The sequence below is a fragment of the Poecilia formosa genome, unplaced genomic scaffold, assembly GCF_000485575.1.
Source record: "Poecilia formosa unplaced genomic scaffold, Poecilia_formosa-5.1.2 Scaffold12, whole genome shotgun sequence".
Taxonomy (NCBI): Eukaryota; Metazoa; Chordata; class Actinopteri; order Cyprinodontiformes; family Poeciliidae; genus Poecilia; species Poecilia formosa.
This window is the reverse complement of record NW_006799951.1, coordinates 3,855,496-3,880,722: the sequence shown is the minus strand read 5'-3', so window position 1 is coordinate 3,880,722 and position 25,227 is coordinate 3,855,496. Positions and strand designations below refer to the sequence as shown.

The window sequence follows — 25,227 nt, the reverse complement described above, 5'->3', positions numbered from 1 at the left end:
CCAGTTTTGTTTTTTGTTTTTTTTAAAGAGGAGTATCAAGTTTCATGAAAGGTGTCCAGTTTCACTTTTTTTTTTGCACAGATGGTGTAAAAAGAAAAAAAAAAACAGCAATTCCTTCCTTTTTCTGAGGATTTATTCACCAAAAATGGCAGGCACCTCATCCTCAGGCTTTGTGTGAATCAAATGAAGGTATTTCACATATTAATGTTTTTTCTGGGATTTAGCACATGAGAAGATATCGCTTCCTTAATATGACTTTGAGTTGCTAAATGTTTTACTCTTTTTTTTTTCTTGCCATTTTGGGACTTGAAAGAAGAATAGATAAAACAAGCTAATGAAGCATTGTGTTTGTTCAGGCAGGATATGTACCAAGTCATGTGCACCTGGCAGCTGGTTGTCAGATGATTCATGAATCACATTATGGAATTCAAAGAAGGAAGCTGTCTGCTCAAGCTGATAATAAAGTAGCTGTAGATCTTTTAGAAACATCGCAGCAGGAGCATCAAAAGACAGAGGTGTGTAAAAAAACAACAACAACTAAAGTCGGAAGTTTGAACGGTTGATATTTTCATGATGCTGACTAATACAGCTGGTAATTTTTGACCTAATTAATTTGCTCAAAAATCATAACCCCTGAAAGACCAATGATCACTCAAACAAAACCTTGTTTGTTCAGGTCCTCAGCGAAATCCATGAAACGCCCCAAAAGTGTTATTATTATTATTTTTTACTTAACCGACTGTAGATTTATAAAGGTAAATTTATAAAGGCTTTTGATTAATTCAATATAAATCATTCAAAGAGCAATTAATTACAATGCATGTGTCAAATAGATCCCATTCTCATGAAGGCACATGAAATTCAGTTCTGTCCAAATTCAAACGAGTTTAATTTACATTGCATTTGATCCAAATATGGTAGAGTGAAGCTTAGTTTATCATTTTGCACCAATTAGTCAAAATGTGGTCTACGTTAGCCAGCCACTTGAATCAGGTTGTTGGCTCTGCAGCAATTTGTCCTTATGCAAGTGGCGACATTGGAAAGGAAAGATTTGCTTCTAACAGGAAGAAACCTCCAGCGAAACCAGCTTGAGTTTCAGCTCCCATCTGCCACCATCGACCGGGGGTTACGAGGAAGCAGAAATGCTGAAAAACGCAGATGTACTACTTTTAATTTTTTAAAGTGCACAGATGGCCCTGTCACACTACTCCACATCTGCTTTTTCTTTCAAGAGCTTTATAAAACTTTACTACGCATAGGACACTGAAGCATACAGTTTGATCCCCACATAAACCACAGATTTTTATAGACATGTCATAAAATGTGCAGCAGCTTTCACAAAATATTCATGCTGCAGATGTGCGTCACTGCTGGACAATTTCCATCATTATAACTAAAATATTACAGCAAATAAATACATTATTCAGTCAAGCCACGGTTGCAGATGCTTTACTCACCAGACATGGCTTTTGCTTGAAAGTGAAAGTGGCTGGATGCTTTGTGATTAATTTGGATAATAATAAGCAGACTTCTTTAGGGGACTAATCAACATTGAATTTCATTCTTAGACAATCAGTCAACCACTTAATATGAAAAAAAGGAGACGAGAGAGGAAACGTCATGTGCCCCTTCCAGGAGCATTATGAAGTCTACGTTCTTTATCCCGTTACTTAAACACTGTTCAGGCCGAGTGTGTATCAGAAGTAACACATAAACCTCAAAGATCTGAAGTACATTTAAAACGTTATTCCTTAACATTTTTCTGAGCTTACTTGCATGGGAGTTATTTTTTTACATAAGTTGAAGAGTGAAACTGCTGAGAAAATGTGTTTTTTTTTTTTATCTAATTTTCTCAATGAAAATCAAATAGATTTTTTTTATCATTAGGAAAATTAAGGGTTCAGTTTCAGTTCAGGAGAATAAAGGTTTACGACAACATTATAGAAACCCATCTTTCGTATAAGGAGGATTGACACTGGTAAGTTTTTCCTTAAAAGTTACTGTCATACCATCTGTCATGAGAAACGTGAGGTATATCAACATTTAATAAGCTAACTTTACAACAGTGCTACTATAAATAGAGTTGCAGTCCGTGCTCAGTCTTTGTCTTAGCTCAATGTCTTGCAACAACTTGTGTTTTGACTTTAGAGGACGACAGGTAATATAATCCACGACATTTATTAGAGGAATCCGGGACACTCTGGGATTTTGTTGCTGCCATTCATTGCTTATGCTTCACTTTCCACTGCCTAACTGCTACTTGCTTTAGTCTCAAGCACATCCATTTCTCATGCTGTAAATTGAGTCATTGAAATGCATGAAATAAAGCCGTTAGCCCATAGGGCTAGAAAATCTGCACATAGAAAGATATAAAGTCAGAAGCTTTCCTGACTGGTATGTTTGATGTTGAATATGTTTNATTGTTGGAATCTTTCTGTCATATCAACTTAAAAAATTACTGTGACACTTGAGCGGTTATGTGGTCTGTCTTCAGCCACTAACCTCAGCAATGAGTAATATGCTCACTCTTGCCTCTGTTTAAATAAGTCTAAGAGACTCAGATCCTCCTTCCTTGATTCTGACATCTGAAGAGGGAGCCTCTCTACTGCCTGAAGGGAAAAAAATGTTCCAGTTTATTAAAAAAAAGAGGTAGTTCAAAGTATAAAACCCCCAGAAAAACTAATTTCTTCTGCTACAAGTGATAGGAATGCAATGGATATTATTTCTGGCAGGATGTAGTAGGATGTGAACAGGAAACAAGAGCTTTACATCTTAGAAGTAAACCCATTGCAATTTCATAAATTCAAATGATTACAGTTCCTGCTGCCCTCAACAGAGTTAAGTGCTGCTTCGCTTATTTTGTTTTTCATTTTCATTTTCTGGTGTTGGAAATCTTTTTTTTTTTTTTGTTCTATTACTAAAGATTAACTGCAACAACTTCTAAAATTATTCATGCTGATACTTTTCACAGGTCATGCAACAACCACAAAATTCATTCTGTATTTTATTAGAATGTTAATTGATACACCAAAACAAAGTGGGACATGACTGTAAAGTGGAAGGAAAATGATGCCTTGTCTAAAAAAATTACAAAAAGAAATGTGATTTGCATCTGTTTTCAGCAATCTTTACTCTGAGTCCTTTAAATAAAGTCCAGAACAATCAATTGTCTGAAGGAGCCATTTAATTCACAAAATGAATTAAATTTTCAGTAAAAATGGAGCAAAAGTTTCTTGGATAACATTAGAGAACAAGCAGCATCACAAAAAGCAGACAAGTCATGCAGTAGGTTGCAGAGGTGTTTGAACAGGGTAGGTAAAAAAAAAAATCCAAAACTTCAAAATTTTCACTCTTTAATACAGTATTTGAAAAAAGAAACTGGAAAATTACCAGGGCATGGCTGTCTGTCCTAACTGAGAAACTGGGTGAGGAGGGCAATAATCAAAAACGCAAACAAGAAGCCCATGGTTATCCTGGAGGATCTTTAAGAGCCACAGCTCCAGATAACAGATCCAGTAGACAAACCCAAACATCCCTGTGACAGGTGTCACTTGTAAATAAGACAATGAGTCTCAAGAGATTTGTCCCGTATAAATAAAAGATTATATAGCCATCTTACGGGCAACGCCTGCTGACCAGTCCAAGGCATACTTGGAAGAAAACATTGTTTTAGAGGCAGCAAATGACTGAGAAGTTGGGTAAATAAATGTCACTGAACATACAAACAGAACTGCAATGTCCAAACAGAAAATCTGTTACAAAACAGAAATTTGTTCTTTGGCGCCGTCCATCCGATCTGACTAGAGTTGGTATACTCCACAAAAAATTTCACGGGGAACTAATAATTTTCAAAGACGTAGACTCCGAGTCCTGCAGGGAGAAGAATATCAAAGAAAAAATGTAAGTGAAACATAGACAAGTAAATTTAGAGCAATGCAGCGTTTTGTTTCAAAAAATACTTGAGTTGTGTTTCTCTTTCATATATATATGTCGCAAAAGCACTCACATAATATTGTGTTGTGATCTGCAATGTGCCTTTCATCGGGGGCTTTCTTTGATGTCAGCGGTGTTGCAAGAGCAACGGGAGCCAAAGAGAGCGTGTTTCCCCACAGCATGGATCCATGCAGTATTAGAGGCTTATGAGGATCTCATCACTCTCCATCCTGGTAATGTTTCTGTCAGTGTGCCGGATGGGAACCATTACATCCCACTGATCATCATTCACAAGATGCCGTCTTACGTAGATGCTGTTGGTTTTATTGCGCACCATATTAGTCTGTTTGTGTGATGTAGCACAGGAGTTTGCCTCGTTGACCTAATTTCAGATTTTTAAAAAAAAATTTTCAGGTAAGGATGGCAAAAAATAAAACTGAAAATAGACTTAAATGTTAATAGCCTGTTGATTTTGTATCATTGTCTTCGTTTCAGAACAGCTTCCCCATCTATGATACGGTTCATTCTTCATGTTTCGCTCAGTCAGTCTCTGTGGCAAAAGGCCAGTGTGTCTTATCCATCACTAATCTGCAGCCATTAGCATTCATGGTCCATTAGCCATCAAGTAGCTAATATAAAATTTTAATTGTAGGCCATAAAGTTTGTTGTAGCACTCTAACACAAGCTCCCATTGAGAATGTTTTATTACTCGGGCTTTCAGTGGAACTGTTCACATTATGAGGGCTGATGAGTTTTCATATTGTATGTCTGAAGTGGTTAAGTCACATTTAGTGTTATGTTTGTGCACATAAAACATTTTCTGCGTAAGATTGACTACTAACTTTGTATTTGCATCAACATTAGTAAATAATGTCTATTTCAGATGTGTTTACAGTACGTTTGAAAATTGATCTTTACAATTTTGGTCAGTGTATTTTCTGCACACGTGGATATTTTAAAAAATCCAGTTTCCTGGTACATCGATTGGCATCACTTGGTGTTAAATTCTCAATTTATGTTACACTGAATAAAGATATCACCCATTTCTTTATAGCATCACCGTATTGGTATAGATGTAAGTAAATACTATATAGATTTGAACAGTTTGATGCTGTGACCCATAAGATTTACTTATTGAAATTCATTATCTAAAAAGAAGCAAATATACATTATCAACTTCCATAAAATTGAGAAGTAGTATTTATGTGCTTCTTGCAGAAAACACTATATAGTTTTGATATCTGTACCTTCATAGACTGACACGAGTGTAGAAAAAGGCAAATAATGGCAGGTTAATTAGTCGGGGTAGTTGCAGCCAAATTTGTTTTGGTTGAATAACCAAAAGTATATCAGTCTTTTTCTCTTTAGTGTCCCGCAGCAGGTGGGGAAGTGGGACTGGTACCAGAGAAAATCCCAACCAATTACCAATTTTTCTGACAGTAAAATGAATTTAAACCGTATTAAAAGTATGACAGATAATTTCAGAAGTTTTATAAAAACATAATTCAAACCTTGATCTATATTTAACGGACTCATTCCTACTCCTATAGTGTAGTGATGTCTACTTTTTAAACCGTCTTATCCAAGACAATCTTTGCTCACAGAGAACATTAGAAATCACGCTTGCATGCCGCAGTGTCCTGGTCGCTTAATCTCCTGGTAGCATATCTGTGTGTTTCCAAACACGATAAAACCTTGAGAAAGGGACGTTTACATCCGTACACACGGAGATACCTAAAAAATTTAAGATATTCAAGGGCACGTAAAATCAGATATTAACGTTTTTTGAATACTTTCCCTGATATAAGATGTTTTCCTTCAAAGTGCATTTGCACTGATGCATTTTTATTCTATTTATTATTTCAGACTTTACTTATTTTTACAACTTAAGTGCAACTACTTCTTTTTTATGTCACTCCTTCTTTTGTGTTACTTTGCATGCTGGTAAACCAATGCCTTCAGGCATCTGGACCAGTGCAAACATCCTGCTCTAATTAAAACAGACTGATCTACTCCTATTGTCCGAAGACAATTATTATTTGAGTCACATTTTGGAGTTAAACTTGCAAGGAATTTCATAACGTACAAATCTTGTATAACTTTCTAAGTCTTAATCTTGTCTTGCAGCTTGTACCAGCTCTGAATGAATGTTTAAAAAAGCCTTACCCCTGGAGAAGAAATGCTATTCTTCCCCGTAATCAAAAAACACAATTTTATTTGGGATTTCAGTGAGTGCGATTTTGCCTAAAGGTCCACAACCTAATTAGTTTAAGATTAGGAGTAAAGGGACAGAGAAAACAAAACTTTTTACCAGATCAAATCCATAGTTTTTGTATTTTTGTACAAATGCAAGAGTTAAGACTCTGGAATTTTAAACATTTACTTAATATTTTCGCTACCGTGCCTTACAAAATTATTCATACTCTTTGAACTTCTCCAGATTTTGTCACATTTCAATGAACCCAATGTAATAGGTCAATGTGTGTGAAATAAAAGCTAAAGAATACATAGCTGTCAATAGTTTTTTTTAATAAATAAATCTGAAAAACGTGGTGCATTTTTGTAGAACCACTTTTTGCAACAGTAATCCTGATTTCGTAAAACTTGTTGGAAACCAATTTACTTTTCTTCTCACCTTACTGTTGTCCTTCGCATTATGTTGATCTATTACACAACCACAATAAAAATACATTAAGGTTTGTGGTTGTAATGTGACAAGATGTAAAAGCGTTGAGGCGATGTTGATGTGAGAACATGAACAATTTGCCTAAAGCAGCAGGTTTTTCCTTCATATGCATGCAGTTTATCCCAAAATTATTCATACACCTGGCAAAAATAGGTGTAAAGTAAACTTCAAATTTAACAAACATATTTTCTCTTACTATATGTCAGAGGTGTTTAGACTCACTCGTCAAAGCCCCAGTATCCGGCATGTTTTAGTTGTTTTCCTGGTTCATCACACCTGGATTAAATATTAGCTCATTAGCAGGTCTCTCCAGTAGTTTGAAATGCTGTCGTCGTAGTTGGACGATTTGAATCAGCTGCGTTGGAACAAAGATTCATCTAAAACCAACAGGACAGCAGCCCTGGAGGACCGGAGCTGCTAAAAGTAATGTAAAATGGTAAATAATTCTAACTATTTTGTCGTATTCAAAATCTAAATACGGCAGGCAGCGCTGCCTTTATTCCGACTTGCTTTGTTAGGATCCTGTCACTGTGTTTGGGTTACTATGCAGCTGCTAAATAGAGAGCAGGCTTGTGGTATTGAGACAGACAGATGAGACCACCATGACTTCCCCAGAGAATTTAAGGAATCAAATTTAAAAGCTATTTTCAGCTCCAATGCGAGGTAGAGTCACGTCACCTGGTTTGATATTATTGGATGAAATAGGATACTCTCATTGCCAAGTTTGTTTTAGGCTGTGCGTGTGTGTGCGTGTGTGTGTGTGTACAGGCATCGAAAGAGCTGAAGAGGCTGGGTCAGCATTGTTTGAGTGAATGAGGCAGAAGGGCAGACTCATACGCAAGACTCTGTGTGTGTGTGTTTCCACATCCCTGCCGTGCGTCCATGTTTGTAATACGTTTAGTGCTTTGTTAGCCGTCTGCGCAGGCCTGTCTATATCCGCCAGAACAAGTGTTTGGACTGCATTATTGCCGGTCCTGTCAGCGGCACCTTTCTTTGCGGCGACGCAGAAACTTGGACCGTTTTCAAGACTCCGATGTTATCGCCCTGTTGACTCACGGCTCCTTCAAGTGTTTGAGCTTTGGCAGTGGACGATGTGTGTTAAAGAGAGACAGTATTTGAGTCAACATTACTGAGGGGTGTTATTTTATTTTTATTTTTTTTAATTTTTGTTCACTTCAGCCTTATGTAAGCATGCGTGTGAGATGTGTACTGTTGGCAGACATGGTCTCCATCACCTGACATCCTTTTGTCCTAAAATCAGACATCTGTTTTATTCCACCTTTTTTTTTTGTTCATTTAAACAAATAATAACCCAGCAAGTTAAACTCACCAAGCAGGAGGTGTGACCACTTCCATCTTCTTGCACATTCCAAGCCCTGAATCCTTTATCCTCTTCACTTTTCTTTTTTTTTTCATTTCGAAACCCCTTTTCTTCTGCTCAAGCATGTTTACATAGAAGAGAGTGTGTGCTTTTTCTCTTTCTGCTTCTCTTTTGAGCGGCTGTTCAATAGGCAGATGGCTGCGCTTCCTTTTAAGGAATGGTCGCAATAACCTATCGCGCCAGTTACATGTGTATAGCATCTGTGCAGGACTCTATTCCAGCTCAGGCACGGAGACGGACACAGAGGGTCAGGGCTGGATTTAGATTTGCACAAAACAACATTGTTTTTCAGAGTGTGGTATTTCATAGTTTGGATTGTGGGAATTGTTAGGAACTAGCTGTCACTGCGGCTAATTTACTGCTCAAAGTACTTCTGCTGCTCTGTGCTCCTAGGCAACACTCGCCATAAAACCTGGGATAATTTCAATGACAGCACCTTTTTGCTTTTGTTTTAAAACCACACAGAAAGGTATGTACTGGACCTTATCCAGATACAGATTTACTGCGGGAGTGAAGGAAACGTTAACGTTCAGTGTTCCTCTCTGGAGTCGCCTCGAAGTGGCCGCAGCCTTTCCCCTTGACATGTTCCTGAGCCTCCTCTCACCGTCTCTATTTTTCCTCTCTGTTTTTCCTCCTGTCTCTTGCTTTCATGTGCACATATACAACACAGGCATGTCTAAGTGTCTTAGAGTGCCATGTCTAAAGAGTTCCAGCAGCTTGTTACCGAGGTTGTCATAAAGTGCGGAGACCCACCGCAGAAGTGAGGATGTGTGTGAAATCCCGTGAGCCTGCAGCACAAAAAGCCTATTGCTGTTTTCATGTGGACGGTTTATTTTTCTTCACATTACAGCTGTAACACAACAATTGATTTCCGTACGCTGTCTAAAATTATTTTCAGTGCAGAAACAACCCTAATAATTTTTCTTAAAGCACGTGTAAAACTATGCAATTTTATTTGAAGAAATCTCAAAAGGAATGCACGCAATGTCAACATTTTCTAGGCGTTCAGTCAAGCAGTTAAAGGCTAAATAACATATTTTAGAGCCAAAAACCTAAAATATTTAAAGTATGAAGCTGATACATTAGATTCTGCCTTTCAAGTGAATTTTATTTTAAATTATAATCACTTTTTTTTTGACACAAAATGCCTTTTGAGTCATGTCCTTGTTTATTATTAATGATGCGCTACTTATTAGCAACAAACAAAATGTATGAAGTGCATCTTTTTTGCTACAGGAAATGTGAGAAACAAGAAAAGTTTGGAAACGACTTCCAAACTGTGGAAGTTGTTTCCATTTGGAAACAAGGAAAGTTCCCACATTGTGTGGCATTTTCAGATATGTTGAGAGAAAACGTACTAAAAATAGACAAAGAGTCGCTTGCTAGTCACTGTCCTCAGAATAATGCATTTACAGCTACATCTCCTTTACTTTACTTTCATGACTAAAGTACAAATTGATTGTGTTATTACGTCTGTTTTATACATTCAGGGCTCATTTACTAAAATTGAACATCTCTCGACCCATCCTGCGACTCCAAACTCCTCACCGCAAGCATTTTCGGTGAGGAGAGACCACCGTCACCATAGCAACTGTGACAGCCTATCAGGTTCTTATAGCATGACAGCCTTGAGTTATCATCAACAAACCAATAATATGAGATGGTTGCTTTTATTTAAAAGCCTAGAATTAATTCTGCTGCTGCTGAAATTATACTTGTTGAAGTCATAATGTTTTTTGTTGTTGTTGTTGTTGTTTTTTTTTAACATGTATTATATGTTATTTTGATACCAAAATATATAATAACCAACTGGTGCATTTTGTGTAAGAGTTTAGCCAGAATCAGTTGGAACAGCTCACCGGGAAAGCCAGCTCTGTCCTATGATGCCCCCACTGATCCGCGTTGATCCATTGATCTCCCAGTCACAGGTGGGAGACAGAAGACATTTTCACAAAAGTAACCATGTCTCCCACCCTATTCATGACATTGTTGCAGAACTAGTCTTTTAGTGACCAGCTGCTGCAAGTAGCATTATCATAGGTCCTTCCAAACAGCTGCTATAGGACTGTAACCCCAAAAAACCCAAGTTGTTTACGTCCCTTTTTTTGCGAGACTCTACACAGTCTCACACAATTCTACATTTTTTTCTCTCTTGCATTAACATGCAAAGCTATATTTATAGATAGATAAATATATCAAGATTGTGAAGCAAAGTTGGATGTTTCAGTATGCTGAATTTTCTGTATTAATTTGTCTTGTGTTATTCTATTGCAATTAACAGAAAAAACAACAAACATTTCACTTTTTGCATCAGGTTTATATTATGAATTTGTTTCAGTATTTGAATTGCAAAAAATAAAGGAACATTTTAAAGGCAGTACTAATGTACTGAGATGCACCTGCATCGTGGAAAATCCCAGATATAACATCTTACTGCAACTGTGTCGGAATATCTTCATAAAATTAAGACCTGAGTCAAACATAAGACCCTGCCCTTATTATTATTTTTATTATTATTATTTGCTCCGCTTTTCTTCTTCAAAATATTGGAAAACTTTCTCATCTCTATAACTTGTCAAAATCACAGATATACAAACCTATTCTGTCAACATTTTAACATAAGTGATTATGTTTTGTTTTTTTCTTTCAAGACAATTTTAAACTCTTTTTTTCTTTACTGTGAAAATTCAAAATAGTCGTAAAATACAGTCCCAGTCTCAAACTGGTAAATCAAAATTGGCTGTTCCTAAAATGTAAATAATGGGACACTGAACAGGAGCATGCCACTAAATCTAATACTGCAGTTAGTAGCTCGTGTTCTCTGCCGCTGTGGTTTAATTCAACAGAGATCTATCCGACTGTCGGGTTTTGGCTGGAGTTCAAGTACGGCCTCCTTGGCACTGTGCATAACCTCTCACTCCGATTATTATTTTACTTCCTCACATTGTTATTTTATCAGACAAAGCTCCTGTCAGGCTACAGTCTGTTTATGGCTTGTGGTGCCAGCGTAAGCAGGAATGAAGACTCTGTGGCTCAGTACTCTGGATCGTCACAAAAAAAAAAAAAAGAAAAAGAAAGGACACCTCAATAAAAGCAGATCTCCTGGCTGCCCACAGTCATAAAGGAAAATAAACAAGGTTAGGGCAGAATAATTATGCTGAGCTGCTTCCTGGTATTAAGCGAATGGCGGAACTTCTTGTATTGTGCAGGCACTTCTGTTTTTTTTTTTTTTGTTTGTTTTTTTTCTGAATCACCAGCAGGAAGAGTTTACAGTGATCACATTTAGAGTTTAGCACACTTATTACATAAAACGATGCTATTTTTGCTTCACTACACACACGCCCTACATGTACAGTAGAATCTGCAATCCAACCCTGTTTGGATTTATAAAAACTAGATATGAGTTGATTCCGGCGCCTTGCTCTTATTGTGCTAGAGCAACAATGTGTGGAAGAGGATATTTGATTTACTTCTGCTGTCTACTCACACATATCACTCATTAATATCTTAATAACCTCTTTAAGAGTTTTGTGGCATTAGTGGTCTTTATTTGTAATAATCAGACAGGAAATGGGCAAAGATAAGAGGGTCTTGAATCAGATAGCACAGCTGCGTTGAAAGCTAGTACACTCTCCGAAATCCGCTGCTCTGCTGTTGCTAAAGAAGTGGCAGTATGTATTTTCCAGGCACAATTAAGTAACTATGTTACCATCAGTTATGTCAACCAAAAAATTGACTTGGCATCATAAACGTATCTGATCCCTTCAAAGTGGGCTCTGTCCTTTCTACCCTTTGCAGCTCGTCCATTCAGCATGTCATTACAACAAGGCTTCTCCATGCCAGCCATTGATCCCATTTAGTAACCCATGCACAATTCCATAACGGACTATTATTTGTAATTTTCACAACCAAAGCTAGACTGTTTTTACGGCACAACACGGTTTTATTTAGATTAGGAGCTCCAGAGGCTTTCCATCAAAATTTCTCACTTAAAAGTGGCTAAACTGAGAAGCTGTGAACTTTAAAAGTTGACTTGACACATCCCTCATGTACTCGGGCAATTCTGTTGCCAAGAAAAGCACTAAATGGTTGTTCTTGTCAGCACGAGCACCTGACAGATGGCCTTGGGCTGCTCCACAAGCCTTTCTACCATCCTCTGGCAGCAACACCATCAACAGCTTGTGATGGATTAAACTCCTCCTGACCAACTATAAAGAAAGTCTTTCCCCTGTTCTTCCTCGGCACATTTAGATATTATTAAAAAAAAAAATAAACAGCAAAGTGAATCATTTATATACTCGATTTCGTACAAGAGAATGGATGCAGCCGATCTTAATTAAGTTCATCTGTATTTATATTCTTTCTCTGTATCAAAAGGAGATTGTCAGATCAACACTTTCTGACGATGATGGAGTTTAGTAAGAAGCTTGAAGGTCTAACTTCTCTAAAAGCTAAAGTTTAAAGATGGGCTTAGTTGACGACTTTCTTCAGACTTTTGAAAGTGAACGTTCACTCAGTGATCTACCACTGTACTCGTAAGGTGTGTTAAGGCTCGGTGTGTTTTGTAAAAGAAACTTAGGTAACACTTCATTTGAAGGGGGGTGAATAAGACTACAGTCTTCAAATAAAGCGTTACTGAAAATTAATGTGTTATTAACAACAGTGAAGGATCTCTAATATTCTGCTTTCAATTTAGTTTTTTGTAAATCATCTTTTACTGTTTTATTCCAGCTGCGGCAACATCTGTACATCTAATTGCTTTGCTTTTCGCAAATTGTCTGTGTGTATGTGCATGTGGTTCATACTTGTATCTCTATGGTAAACACATTTAATGTAATTATGAATCTTTTGCGGCTCTTAATAGCCCTTATATGCTTTGGCAGTGTTTCTGCTAATAATCACAACATCAGCTCACTTTTAATGGCTTCAACGTTTATAGAGACTCTCATAATGTGTTTATGTGACTGAGGTAATACTAGACTGAATCGTTTGGAGAGTTTTTTTATATATATAAATGCAATTTAGCTGCTTTCTGGTTTGTTTCAAAGTGGTGGGGGCTACTGATTGCATTCTAATTACTAAATTATACATTTGTTAGACCTTTTCCAAAAATCTACACAAATGAAAAAGAGGATTTTCTGTAAGGCTCGTTTTATCCATTGCAATTTTCTACTGTTTTTTCAGACACATCAGTTTTAATTGTCACCTTGGCCTTTAGCTGAGCTTCATCAGCTAACGTTGTAAGTTGTAAGACATAAACTATTACTTATGGTGACCCTGCAGTGCAAACCACACTAAACACAACTACAAATTAGAAAATACAAGATTAACTAAGCACAAGTAATCTTAATATTGTTGTGTTTTCTTAATTTGCTTAGTTAATGTTGTGGTTCTTTTAGATGTGTAGTTATGTTGAGTAATTTCTGGATGTGGTTTTCACTTCAGTGACACCCTAATTACCAGTTATAATGACTACCAAATTTATATTTAGTATTAATATTTAGTTTACATATTTGACATTAATATTTAACTAGTGCTATATATCATAAAACATCATTCTTAGTATACACACAGCAAAAAAGAGTTTTCTACGTCAATTCATTGTGTAAAATTATGGAAGAAGTTAAATGAGGAACTTAAACAAAGTCAAAATTTAATACAATTAAAAGGAAATGTAAGGATGTAATTTTCACAACACCGTATTTTCCAGACTATAAGGCACACCTAAAAGCCTTACATTTTCTCAAAAATTAGCAATGCGCCTTATAATCCGGTGCGCCTTATATGTGCACCGTCAGGGACAGATTCCAAAATCTGTCCCTGACACAGAGAGGTAAAGTGTACAGTACGCACGCTGGCAGCGATAAACCAATCAGAGGACATTACATAATACGTAAAGTACGTACGCCAGCAGCAATGAACCAATCAGAAAATTGTTGTCAGAGTTCTGCAGCATAGGCCTCCGGTAAAAACCAGACAGGTTTTGACACGGTGATGCGTGTAAAAACCAGACAGGTTTTTCCACTCCTCACCGTGCCTGTTCATCTGCGACTCCATGTGCGCCCATCTCACTGCTACTGTGAAAAAGGAAGTGAAACTAATTCGGAGTTTGCCGTCATTCCGGGAGGATTAACCAAAGAACTTCAACCGCTGGACATTGGTGTAAACAGGGTGTTCAAAAGGAAGTTGCGAGCGGCGTGGGAGCGATGGATGACAGACCCCAAACACACGTTTACTGAGACGGGGAGGCAGCGCCGGGCGAGTTACGCCACCATGTGTGAATGGATTCTGGATGCCTGGGCTAATGCATCTGCCTTAACTGTTGTCCGAGATTTCGCAAAGCCAGCGTCATTGCTGAACAGCCACCTGGCAACGAGACTGACTCCGACAATGATGAGAGGGAACCTGGCTTGTTTGATGGCGAAATTTCCCAGCTGTTCAATTCAGATACAGAAGAAGAGGACTTTGATGGATTTGTGGAAGAAGAATAAAAAACAACGTGAGTGTATTGCTACATAGTCGAATAAAGTTCAACTAAACTTACTGTTTTGTTTCCGTTACCTTTTTTGTTGTTGTTGACCGTATGTTTTAGCATGTGTTTTATAATCCGGTGCGCCTTATGTATGGGTTAAATACAGAAATGGACGCCATAATTGAGAGTGCGCCTTATAGTCTGAGAAATACGGCTTATAGAAATATGGCTGAAAGATAGCAGTAATGTGTAAATTGAGGCTAACGCATATGAGTGGGTAAGGATGTATGGATATTTAGACATATGTAAACCCAGATGGAAAATTAACCTATGTTCATTTTTATTTTTATTTGATTTAATAATGAGGGTCCATCTGAAAACATGATATGCATTTATGGAGTAGGAGTTCATAAGTTTCTTACTTCTTTCTACCCCTTTTTGAGCATCTTAAGAGTATTGTGGTGCAAATAAATATGTGTCTTTTGCATTTCTTTTTCATGTATGTCAGTTTATACTGCTATCATGTTCAAAATAAAATTAGTAGAAAAAAAAGCAGAAGGATAGCAGCAGATTTCAGCTACCAAAATACAATTAATTGGCAGGGAAAAGTCTTCTAGATGTTTTTGTTGTCACTCAGTGAAAAAGGAAACAACACAAACAGTCTTGTCTCTCCAGCAGCCACTTCATACTGTGGTCTTCAGAGAGATGCTGAAGCTATAATTATAATAAATTTGCATTCATTAATCACAGTACAAATATTCTCATACCTCTGGCATCTCTGCATATCTCACTATATGTAGCAAGGTGTAATTTACCACAGTGGTTTTGTCACAAATGGCCTTTTAAATCAAAAATTATTTTTAATAAGGCAACAATGCTAGGGGAAAAGGCAAGCAGTTTCTAAGCATTTAATGGTAACTGCATTGGGAAAACATTGTCAAAATTGTAGAAGCTAATTAAAATGTGCTCATTTTCTGTAGCTTTGTAATAATAAATGTATACTAAAAGAGCAGGGCGTAGCACAGTGTTTGCATAATTACGTTACATAATTACATTTTCTTTAATGTGTTCAACTGTTCATAAGAAACTAACTTGTTGGAGCGCCTCACAGAAAACTATAAAGTGCAAGTGAATACAGTGCCGTGCTGTGCAAATAAAACGGTAATGAAAAGTCAAGTACTGAATTACTAACTAGCAACATAACAGTACACATCTAAACTGGGATTAAGGAAATTTATTTGAGTTATTGCACATTTCCTTCTTTCTCAAAAAAGTACAGCTAAGCTGTTGAAGTGTACAATCTTACATCAGCGGGGGAAAAAACTGCAGTGAAGTTCAGCATCAGTTGATCTATGAGTCTGCTGCTGCAGTACAAGTTTTTGCTATCTGTGTTTATTTTGTTTAGAGAAATATATGTATTGTACAGATTACATTGTCCTGATTTGTTCACTATCTGTGTTATGGAAAGGAATAGAAGTCAGAATTTAGCATACACCCAGCAGCTGCTTCATTCCTACGGGTATAATTTTAGGGCAATCTAAATCCTAATGTACGATTTATCATCTGCAGTTGTACATCATGTCATTAATTGATCTACTGTAAGATAACATGGCAGACTCAGAGTACTATAGTTTGTGCTTTCCAGCAAGCCTTTATCTTCATACAGTGTAGACAAAATCAATATCTCTGCAGCTGTGTGGCACTTGTTGCCTGATCATGTTTCATTCACCGTTTGCCCAGTGTGAACTGTGAAGGGCCTGTCTGTTAATGAGCAACACCACAGCATCAAATTCTGAAAGACAGCCAGAGGCTTTACTTAAAAAAAACATTAATAGGCAATTAAGGAATTAATCAGTACTGGCATCGACAGTGTCACTGCTTTTACTCTCCCTAAATCTCTGGGCCTCATGTATTAAAGGCTCGCATAGACTTTGTTGCATAAATCACAAGTTCAAGTTGAACTTGTGATTTATGCAACTGTGTGCTTTTGGATCTGGCAACAGAAAATAGTTATCATTTACAAACCAGTCCTCCTTGTTTGCCTTTAGTGGTCTTGCTTCTAGGGTTTCCAAAATTTGTGCAGCGCACAAAATTAAAACTGACTGTGTAGTCTAATGCTGTGCTGAAATGCAACGTACAAAATGATGTTGCACATTTTCTCAGTCATGTACAGTAAGCTCAAAAAAGTTATTCAGCTGTTCGAGAGAGAGAACCTGCACGCTTAAAGGTTTACAGTTATGTTTCCCTCATGGTCTGTCTGAAATTTTGGCAAAACTTCATTAATTCCCATTGAAGATGAAATTATCACAATAGCCTCAACAGCTTGTCACTTTCCATATAAATATTGCTTAGATCCAGAGAAATCTAGCTGATCATGACATTCTAGTACTTAATTTTTTCAATAAACCAGGGGGTATCATGAGCTAAATTTGACATTGTGTTATAATAAGATTCAAACTGAATTGTATGCAAATGAATTTCAATCTGTATATAAGAATCAAGACCAAATGAAGCTATTTCTTTTCATTCTTAAGTTATCGTTCATTAAAAAAAAATCCACATCAGACTTTCATGGGTGACTAATTTGAGTTGGCTTAGTATATTTTTCTTTGCAGAGTGACTGTCCAAACCTCATGGTAGAAAATGCCTGAAATTTTGCAAAAAATCATGTTGATCACTAACCCTTCATCACTTTCACAATCATCAGCAGAATCAGATCTGTTGTTGTTGTTGTTGTTGTTTCAACCTTGCAGACCACTCAGATCTACTCTGCATCCACAGAATCAGAACCAAACGTGAAGAACCAGCATTCATAGTTTATGCACCACAAATCTGGAACAAACTTCCAGGAAACTGCAGAAACACTGAGTTCATTTAAATCAAGGCTATTTACTAATTTGCTTACAGTTGCCTTTGATTAAAAATAGCTGAAAAACAGATTAATTTTGCTGATGGTATTTGACGAAATGAAATGTTTATTTCCTGTTCCCGCTGTAGTTGGTTACTGTTATGTTTTTAAAGCACTTTGAACTGCCTTGTTGCTGAAATATGCTATACAAATAAACCAAACTTGACTTTTGTATACAGCTCTACCCGAAACGACACATCACAGAAATGAGAAAATGGTGACCAGCGTGTTCATATGGCGTCTCAAATGTCTATATCACTACACTGCTAAATTCGATTGCTCAAAAAAGAAACTTGATAGAATGCAAATCCCCTGAGTTGCCACCACCTGCCCCAGTCACCCGATTTAGACAGATTTTTGGAGTCGACTTGGACTGTTCAGACCACCATGGTGGAACACCGTGCCTTTACAAGAGAGAATGCTTTTGGGTTGCAGCAGAGTAGATAAGTATTGATCTCCTTGTAACTGAGCCTGCTACACCTATATGTGCCTGAGAGTTAAACTTTCTTTACAATGCTTGGCACAGGAGTAAAAGGCTTCACCGTGATGTTACAGCAGCTGCAGCTGGTCGCCCACATGATGGGAATGTTGATCAACCGGCACGTTTTTCCTGTTTTCCTGAAAATGCATCCCTATTTTTCATTTCTTTAGAGCAGTCTGCTTTGTTTTGTTTCCTGAGCTGCGGAGATGTGACATTTTGTTATTCACTATTTTACCACTTTTATTTCATTTTGTGTTACAACATAAAAAGTAATGCAAAGAAAGTAAATATGAGCAAAAGCAATATTTCCTTCTTTCTGTGTCAGTATAATCAAGTTATTTGACCTTTGTTGGATCTGAATATTTCTGGATTCAGTAGACACTGTCTTACAATTATTTAAATGACAAAATAAAGAGCTCGCCCCCTGCTGTATATGGATATTTTTACATCAAATGGGCAGATGAAAATAATAAATATGTCACAGACGATGTTCAATAAAAAAAATTGTATGCTGTTAAAGTATTTTTTCTTGTATTTGTATTTTCTCTACTCTCTTTTTAACATGCCAAGTTGAAAACAGAAAATGTGTTTCAGTACCTTCTAAGCTCTTATCTTCACCCAAACACATTTTGCCCCTCTAAACCAATTGGGAGATGCTCAGAATTCATTAAAAGCATGTTGCTTTATCATATCCTCCATAAAATGTACTTTGTAGAAGTTTAAAGTAGGCTTTGTTCTCTTAAGAGGCTTATAAGCTCATCTATCATAAATGTCCCACTCTTTCATCTACATTGTTTTCTTTTTTGCGGTTCTGTATATTTTTTTTTTCTCTCTTTTGGTTACAACACTTCTATTTAGCCTTGCGCTTTCAGTGCATGCATGCAGTGTGTGTTTCTGTGTAGATATCCTGCACACAATGTACAGTATGCCTCTGAGCATGCTTGTGCACAGCAAAGCAAATGGTATATGTGAAATGATGGAGCATTCTGTCTGCATTTGAGCATGAATCATGATGCGTCTCCAACATGGACAGCAGGGGTGTCCCTTGATAATTGTAGCAGTTTGTGTTCAGTGTCCCAAACGGTTCTAAGACGCTGCTGGCTGCTGGGGTTATTTAACAGCTCTGCGGGAGGTCCGAGGGTCTAGGCGCAGGTGTTGCTCTTACCTTCAAATGCTTGTCTGTGAGATACTATACTCTGCGAGAGCCATTTTCATTTTAATCAGCATGGGGCTGCTGGAGTCGGAAATCAATCTATGATGGTGTTGATGGCACTGTGGATGGGCCACAGGAAGATTCAGGGGGTTTTGCTTCTTCTCAGTTTGAGACCGTGTTCTTAGTTGATAATTGGTGAATCGGTATTTTAAAAGCATACTTGAAATACACGATTATATACGTATTTCAAATTTAGTACAACCTATGGGGATTGTAGTAATTTCTTTTTTTAAAATATGTATAAGATATGACTTTTGAAACCTTCACTGCAATGCTGAGTACACCACCATATGCATTTAATTTCTTAAATTTAGATGTAGGCTGGGTGCCAGACTCCCTGTCATTCTGTGTTTCTATGCCCTGGACAAATCCATCAGAGAAGCTTATAGTGCAACTGTGTATGAAGCTAACGGGGCCACTAACTCAGTTGTACTTGACACAGAAAGTACTCCCTGTCTGCTGGTTTTGTTCTTTTGCTTGATGCAATCATCTTCTCTTCCCAACTGGTATGATAAACTGAATACATTGTGTTTTTACTGGAATGTTTAAAATCCAAATCAGATCTGTTTTGTGATTCTATTGTCCTAATTTTATGAAGAAAAGCATACGGATAGTATCAGTGACTATTTAGTGATGTTGGACCTTCTATCTTCTTGCAGATAGAGAAGGTCCTCGGTTCTAATACTGGCCTCTTTATGCTTAAAGTTTCCATGTTCTCTAAACGTGACGGTTGGTAAACCTCTCTATGTTGACCTGTAATGGGTTGGCAATCTGTCGAATATTCCTTTCTCTAGCCCAACTAACAATTATGCATGGATAAGCTGACGATGGATGGATTCAATCTGGATCTGTTACCTTTAGATGACATTATATCTTGCCCTATATGAAGAAACTAAAATAAACTGAGTTGCCATGAAGGTTCTTGTGAAGTTTTTTTTTTTTTCCTTTTCATTGAATACATTTATTCAGATGAAAGGTCGGATGAACAAATACAAGTTCACAGAGAGACTCGATGATGGCGAGGAGTGATTCATTTATTATGAATTGCTTCTAATCAAAAACTCTTTAACCATCTTTACAAGCTGTGCCATTAAATGGGCACTACATGCTTTCACATTCATTTTAACGTAACTGTCTTTCCCTTTCAAATTAATCTGTGGTCAAGTTGCGTAAACCACAGAGATCATATCTAACAAATAAGAGGGTTAAATCAACTTGTGTTGCTGGTAACAAACAGCCTCTGACATCAACAAGCCTTTTTATGAGGCCTCTGTGCTGTTTCTGTGGTGAAGGAGGAACCACTCAGTAAAGGGCAGGGAGCCATTGCGGTGTGTTTAATCAGTGCACGCCAATAATTAGAGTACTTCAAGCCTTTTCAGACTCCTCTGTTCAACCTCTGCATCTGGTTGGTCTTACAGCAGTGGTATTAAATTATTTGAGTGCGGAGTTCAAAGTAAGCGATACATTCAGGTCAAACAAGTCGTTTCCCATCATATTTTCCATTTGTCAAGACCTGGTTTGACAAATAACATCTATGTCTTCTGCTTATTTTGTCATTTGTGCAATGAAATTGTATTTAATAATTAAAAAAAACATTTATCCTTAACATGTATGAAGTGGGGTTTTTTTCAGGTTTATCTGCATCTCTCACTTAGCCAGGTTTTGAAATTTTGCCTAGTATAGTGCACCAACATTACAATTGGGTTTTGCCTTGAAGTATTTTTAAAGTTATAACTAGTCCCATTTTGTTAGTGTTAAAAAATGCTTCATATCATCTGATGGTATAGTTTTCTTGGAAAATTGTTGCCGTGGTATTTTAACGAGAAAACAGTTTTTGCTCTGTAGAAAAACGTCGGAGTGATTCATCTGTCAGTGAGTTAAAAAGATGTCTATGGTGTCCATACACCCAGTGTTAAATAAGTTACAGTATCAATGCTGAGATTTTTGCAGACTGTAGGCAAATGTGTAAAAACATAAAACCTATGTATAGGGAAAGTTACTGTGCAATGTACTACATATCATGAAAAACAAGCAATGAAGGTACTTCCTGTTCAATTTACTCGCGTAAAATCTTGATTGAGTTAGACAAACATCTTTGGCCAACATGCAATTTGTAATGTAGTCCTACAGCCTCACCTGCTGGACATTAATAGCAATGTCAGCTGTACTCATGTATTTTTCTCCTTTTTATCTTTCTTTTTCCCTCCATCCTTTTCTCCTTTAATTCCTATATCCCACATCTTATTCCCTTCCACTCCTTCCCCTTATGTCCTTGTTTCTCTCTCTTTCTTCAGAATATGCAAGAACATAACAATGAGCTCCAACATCACGGACCCTGGTCTCCTCTTGACTGCCAACACATCGCCGCGAACAGCCGGAGCCTACTCTCAATCCAGTGCGCATCACAAGAACCTTAATTTCACTCCTCAACCTGAGAATGAAACACCCCGTGATCCTCTTGGTGGTCATCCTGTGTGGCAAGTTGTCCTCATTGTTTTACTGACAGGCTCGCTGTCACTGGTCACCATTGTTGGCAACATTCTGGTAGTGGTCTCCTTCAAGGTCAATCGCCAGCTGAAGACAGTCAACAACTATTTTCTACTGAGTTTGGCTGTAGCTGACCTCATAATAGGAGTAATCTCCATGAATCTCTACACAGCTTACCTTATAATGGACTACTGGGCCCTAGGCACATGGGCCTGTGACCTTTGGCTGACTATTGACTATGTTGCAAGCAACGCATCAGTTATGAACCTTCTGGTCATTAGCTTTGATCGCTACTTTTCTATAACCAGACCTTTGACCTACCGGGCCAAACGGACCACAAAGAGAGCTGGCATCATGATTGGCCTAGCATGGCTTGTTTCTCTTGTCCTGTGGGCCCCAGCCATACTGCTGTGGCAGTATTTTGTAGGTCAAAGGACTGTACCCCAAAACCAATGCTATATCCAGTTCCTCACAGAGCCAATTACAACCTTCTGCACAGCAATGGCAGCTTTCTATCTCCCTGTGACAATAATGAGCATTTTATATTGGCGCATCTATAAGGAAACCCAAAACCGTTCAAAAGAGTTGGCTGGACTGCAAGGTTCAGAAGGTCGTGGAGGGCCAGGGGGAAGAGCAGGAAATAATAAACGAGGTGAGAGAGCTCGCTTTGTACATCAAACTGGAAGTTCTAGGAGCTGTGGTAGCTATGAGTTGAACAGGATGCCTAAGAAAAAGAGCACATGTCAGGAGCTGGTGGGGCGATTCCACTGCTGGCCAGGTGTTCGTTCTTGGAGACCTGGAAGTATCAGGCATGGGGATGGTGATCCGGACCAGAGCAGCAGTGACAGCTGGAACAATAATGATGCAGCGGCCTCTTTGGACCATTCCGGGTCCTCGGAGGATGAGGACTGTGGGGGAAGAGAGATGATTTCTCAAAGTCATGCTATTTTTTCGATTGTCCTCAGCCTACCTGGCATTAAGGCTGCAGTCAACTCTCAGCTTACCTCTTGCGAGGATCTGGATGTGGCCTCAGAAGAGGATCCACTGAGGGGAGACAGTTTATCAACAGTCACCACTACCACAACTGCTCCCATTACACCTGAGGGAACAAACAATACAGAAAATAGCTACCACCAACGCTTCAGCTCACGCAAGACGCGGTCAATGTCCACCATTCAGGCCAAGTCTCACCAAGGGTTTCTGGATGATACCCCATCAACGGCTGCCACTGATGGCTCTACCACCTGCACGGCCACCAAGTCCTCCTCTGTCCCCCTTTCTTTTAAAGAAGCTGCTATGGCAAAGCGCTTTGCCACACGAACCCGGACTCAGATCACAAAGAGGAAACGGATGTCTTTAGTGAAGGAGAAGAAAGCAGCTCAAACACTCAGCGCTATCCTCTTAGCTTTCATCATCACCTGGACACCGTACAACATCATGGTGTTAATCACAACCTTTTGTAAAGTTTGCATCCCACAGACCCTGTGGGCAGTGGGCTACTGGCTGTGCTATGTAAACAGTACAGTCAACCCCATGTGCTATGCACTTTGCAATAAGACTTTCCGGACAACCTTTAAGATGATACTGCTGTGCCGCTGGGATCAGAAGAAAAGACGGAAGCTGCAGTTTCAACAGAGGCAGTCGGTGGTCTTCCACAGGGGCATTCCCAGGGAGTCTACGTAAAATAACTGAGTAATGAGTCGGTTGTTGACAGTTTCAACATTCAACACAGGACAATGGAAATACAGGTTTCTTGGCCTAAAAGTCCGCACTGTCCTTGTCTGCTGTTATGTAAAATACAGCAACACTACATGGTGGTCTTGTGATGTGTGTTTATGTTGGAGCATCAATGTACTTTGGCAAACGGGTACCAGTGGGAAGTTTTGCCTGAGGCGAGGTCCACAGATGAAAGTTTTGTCTTTCTTATGAAAGAATTCTTTACCATTTCACTCTAGTGCTTCTGGCAGAAGATGACGAGGAAATGATCACAAAGGGCTTTTAAAAGGCATTGCAGGACAAATATGGAAGTGCAATTGACAAAACGTAGGCATGTCCATGTAAGGGATTTACATTTCTTACAACTTCCCTCTGTGGGTAGCTAGAACTGTAATGTGTAGACTGGTTTTACATTTCAAACAAAACTGTATGTCTATAATACGTTCCTGAAAGCCACGGTAAAAAGGAGACTTGTGTTCACTGGCTTCTACATTTTACTAGTTTGCAGTGACTTCTTCTTAAATGGCATGTGTTTTTTAGCAGAACTTCTGTGGATTATATTTCTACATCGATATAGCTTTCTTGTGTATCATGAAATATAAAAGTTCTTAAAATGTGTCCTTACTCTCACTCGTCAGAGAACTGCTTTTTTTCTTTTGTTTTTTCCTTTTGTGATTTTCATCTTTGGTTTTCTAGGTATTCCAGAGATTTTGAGCCAGTTTAAAAATGATACATTTGATGAAGTGAGTTGTGAATATATTGTGGCACCACAGTGAAATGCTGTTGTGTTCAATGTGATTGTTGTGTTTTTCTATGGTGAACACAATGGGTACTTTGGTTGTGTTTTCTGTGCTTGCAGTTTCCTGTCAAAAGCAATGACTGTATAACGATGAAAAGGTTCTGTGTACATTTCTGACCTAGTATACTGAGACTAAATGCGCACAAAGATGTACTTTTTTATTTGCTCTGGCTTGGTTTCTCACTTTGAAACATCTAGTCATGAAAGCAGCAATTGCGCCCTCTGGAGGGATATCTGATTGCTACAGTGTAATTTTAACATTTACATAATAGGCTCTAAATTGTGACTTAAGACGAATATATTTCCAAATGTTGAGTAACTCCAAATAGATTATCCATACACATTCATGGTATAACTATGATTTTACTTTCATGTGTTTAGTTCCTTCAAAGTATTATAAAGCCATGTCACATGATTTGTACATAAAGTTGAAACCTTTTTGTAGTATACAGAGAAATATCAAACACAAAAACTAAAATGAAAAATTAATTTGGTGTTTTTTGCAATGCACATTAGTTTTTGGGTTTTTTTTTTAAACTGCAGAAACATTTCTAATGATGTGCAAAATATACTGAAGGTAAAAGATAATCTGTAATATAACAGGTGTCATGAAGAAAAATAAATTATTATGGTGAATGTGGTGTTCATCTTTATGTTTTTGAATTATGTGCAAATTGGATGTCCAAATAAGACACCATCTGCCAACAGTAGGTATTTTAGCTTGCTTTGAACTTAATGTGCTTCAATGTCATCATCAAAATATATTTTTTTCTCTCTCTTAAATTTATTTATGTTCAAGTATGCCTATCATTATATTTTAAATAAAAATTTTAAAAAATGTTTTTGTGTTCACATTTGTGTGGTTTTACTTAATATTGTTGATTTTACTTTCCCTTCAAACACACAGAGGTTTAAATTATTGAATATACAGTGTCCTCTGAGAGCATGACCTCATAATTGTTATGACTTCATGGGGGAAACATAGACCATTGTTTTGATAACGGAGTTCAATCTTATAGTTCATTAAAAATAAAAGTAATTCTTACAACATTTTTTTCAAAGTGCTAATTGGAATACAGTCAATTAATTAGTGCATTCAGATTTATGAGATTATCAGCACCTTATTTAATAAGTGTGACTGATGGTGGCTC

General features: G+C 37.7%; 1 protein-coding gene across 4 annotated transcripts in view; it reads left to right on the top strand.

Annotated features, from left to right (window-relative positions):
• LOC103133604 (muscarinic acetylcholine receptor M3) overlaps positions 1–24,709 on the top strand; it is an 85,746-nt gene extending 61,037 nt beyond the window's left edge. For 2 of the 4 annotated variants that reach the window (XM_007545415.2, XM_016668004.1), the window contains exon 3: positions 21,369–24,709. In XM_007545415.2, the coding sequence (XP_007545477.1) occupies positions 21,388–23,244 (1,857 nt within the window). In that variant the 5' untranslated portion in view covers positions 21,369–21,387 and the 3' untranslated portion in view covers positions 23,245–24,709. Of the gene's footprint in view, positions 1–13,911; positions 13,981–14,007; positions 14,500–21,368 lie in introns of those variants that run through there. The other 2 variants (XM_016668005.1, XM_007545416.2) reach the window with 2 other exon arrangements.
• The last annotated feature ends 518 nt before the right edge of the window (positions 24,710–25,227 follow it).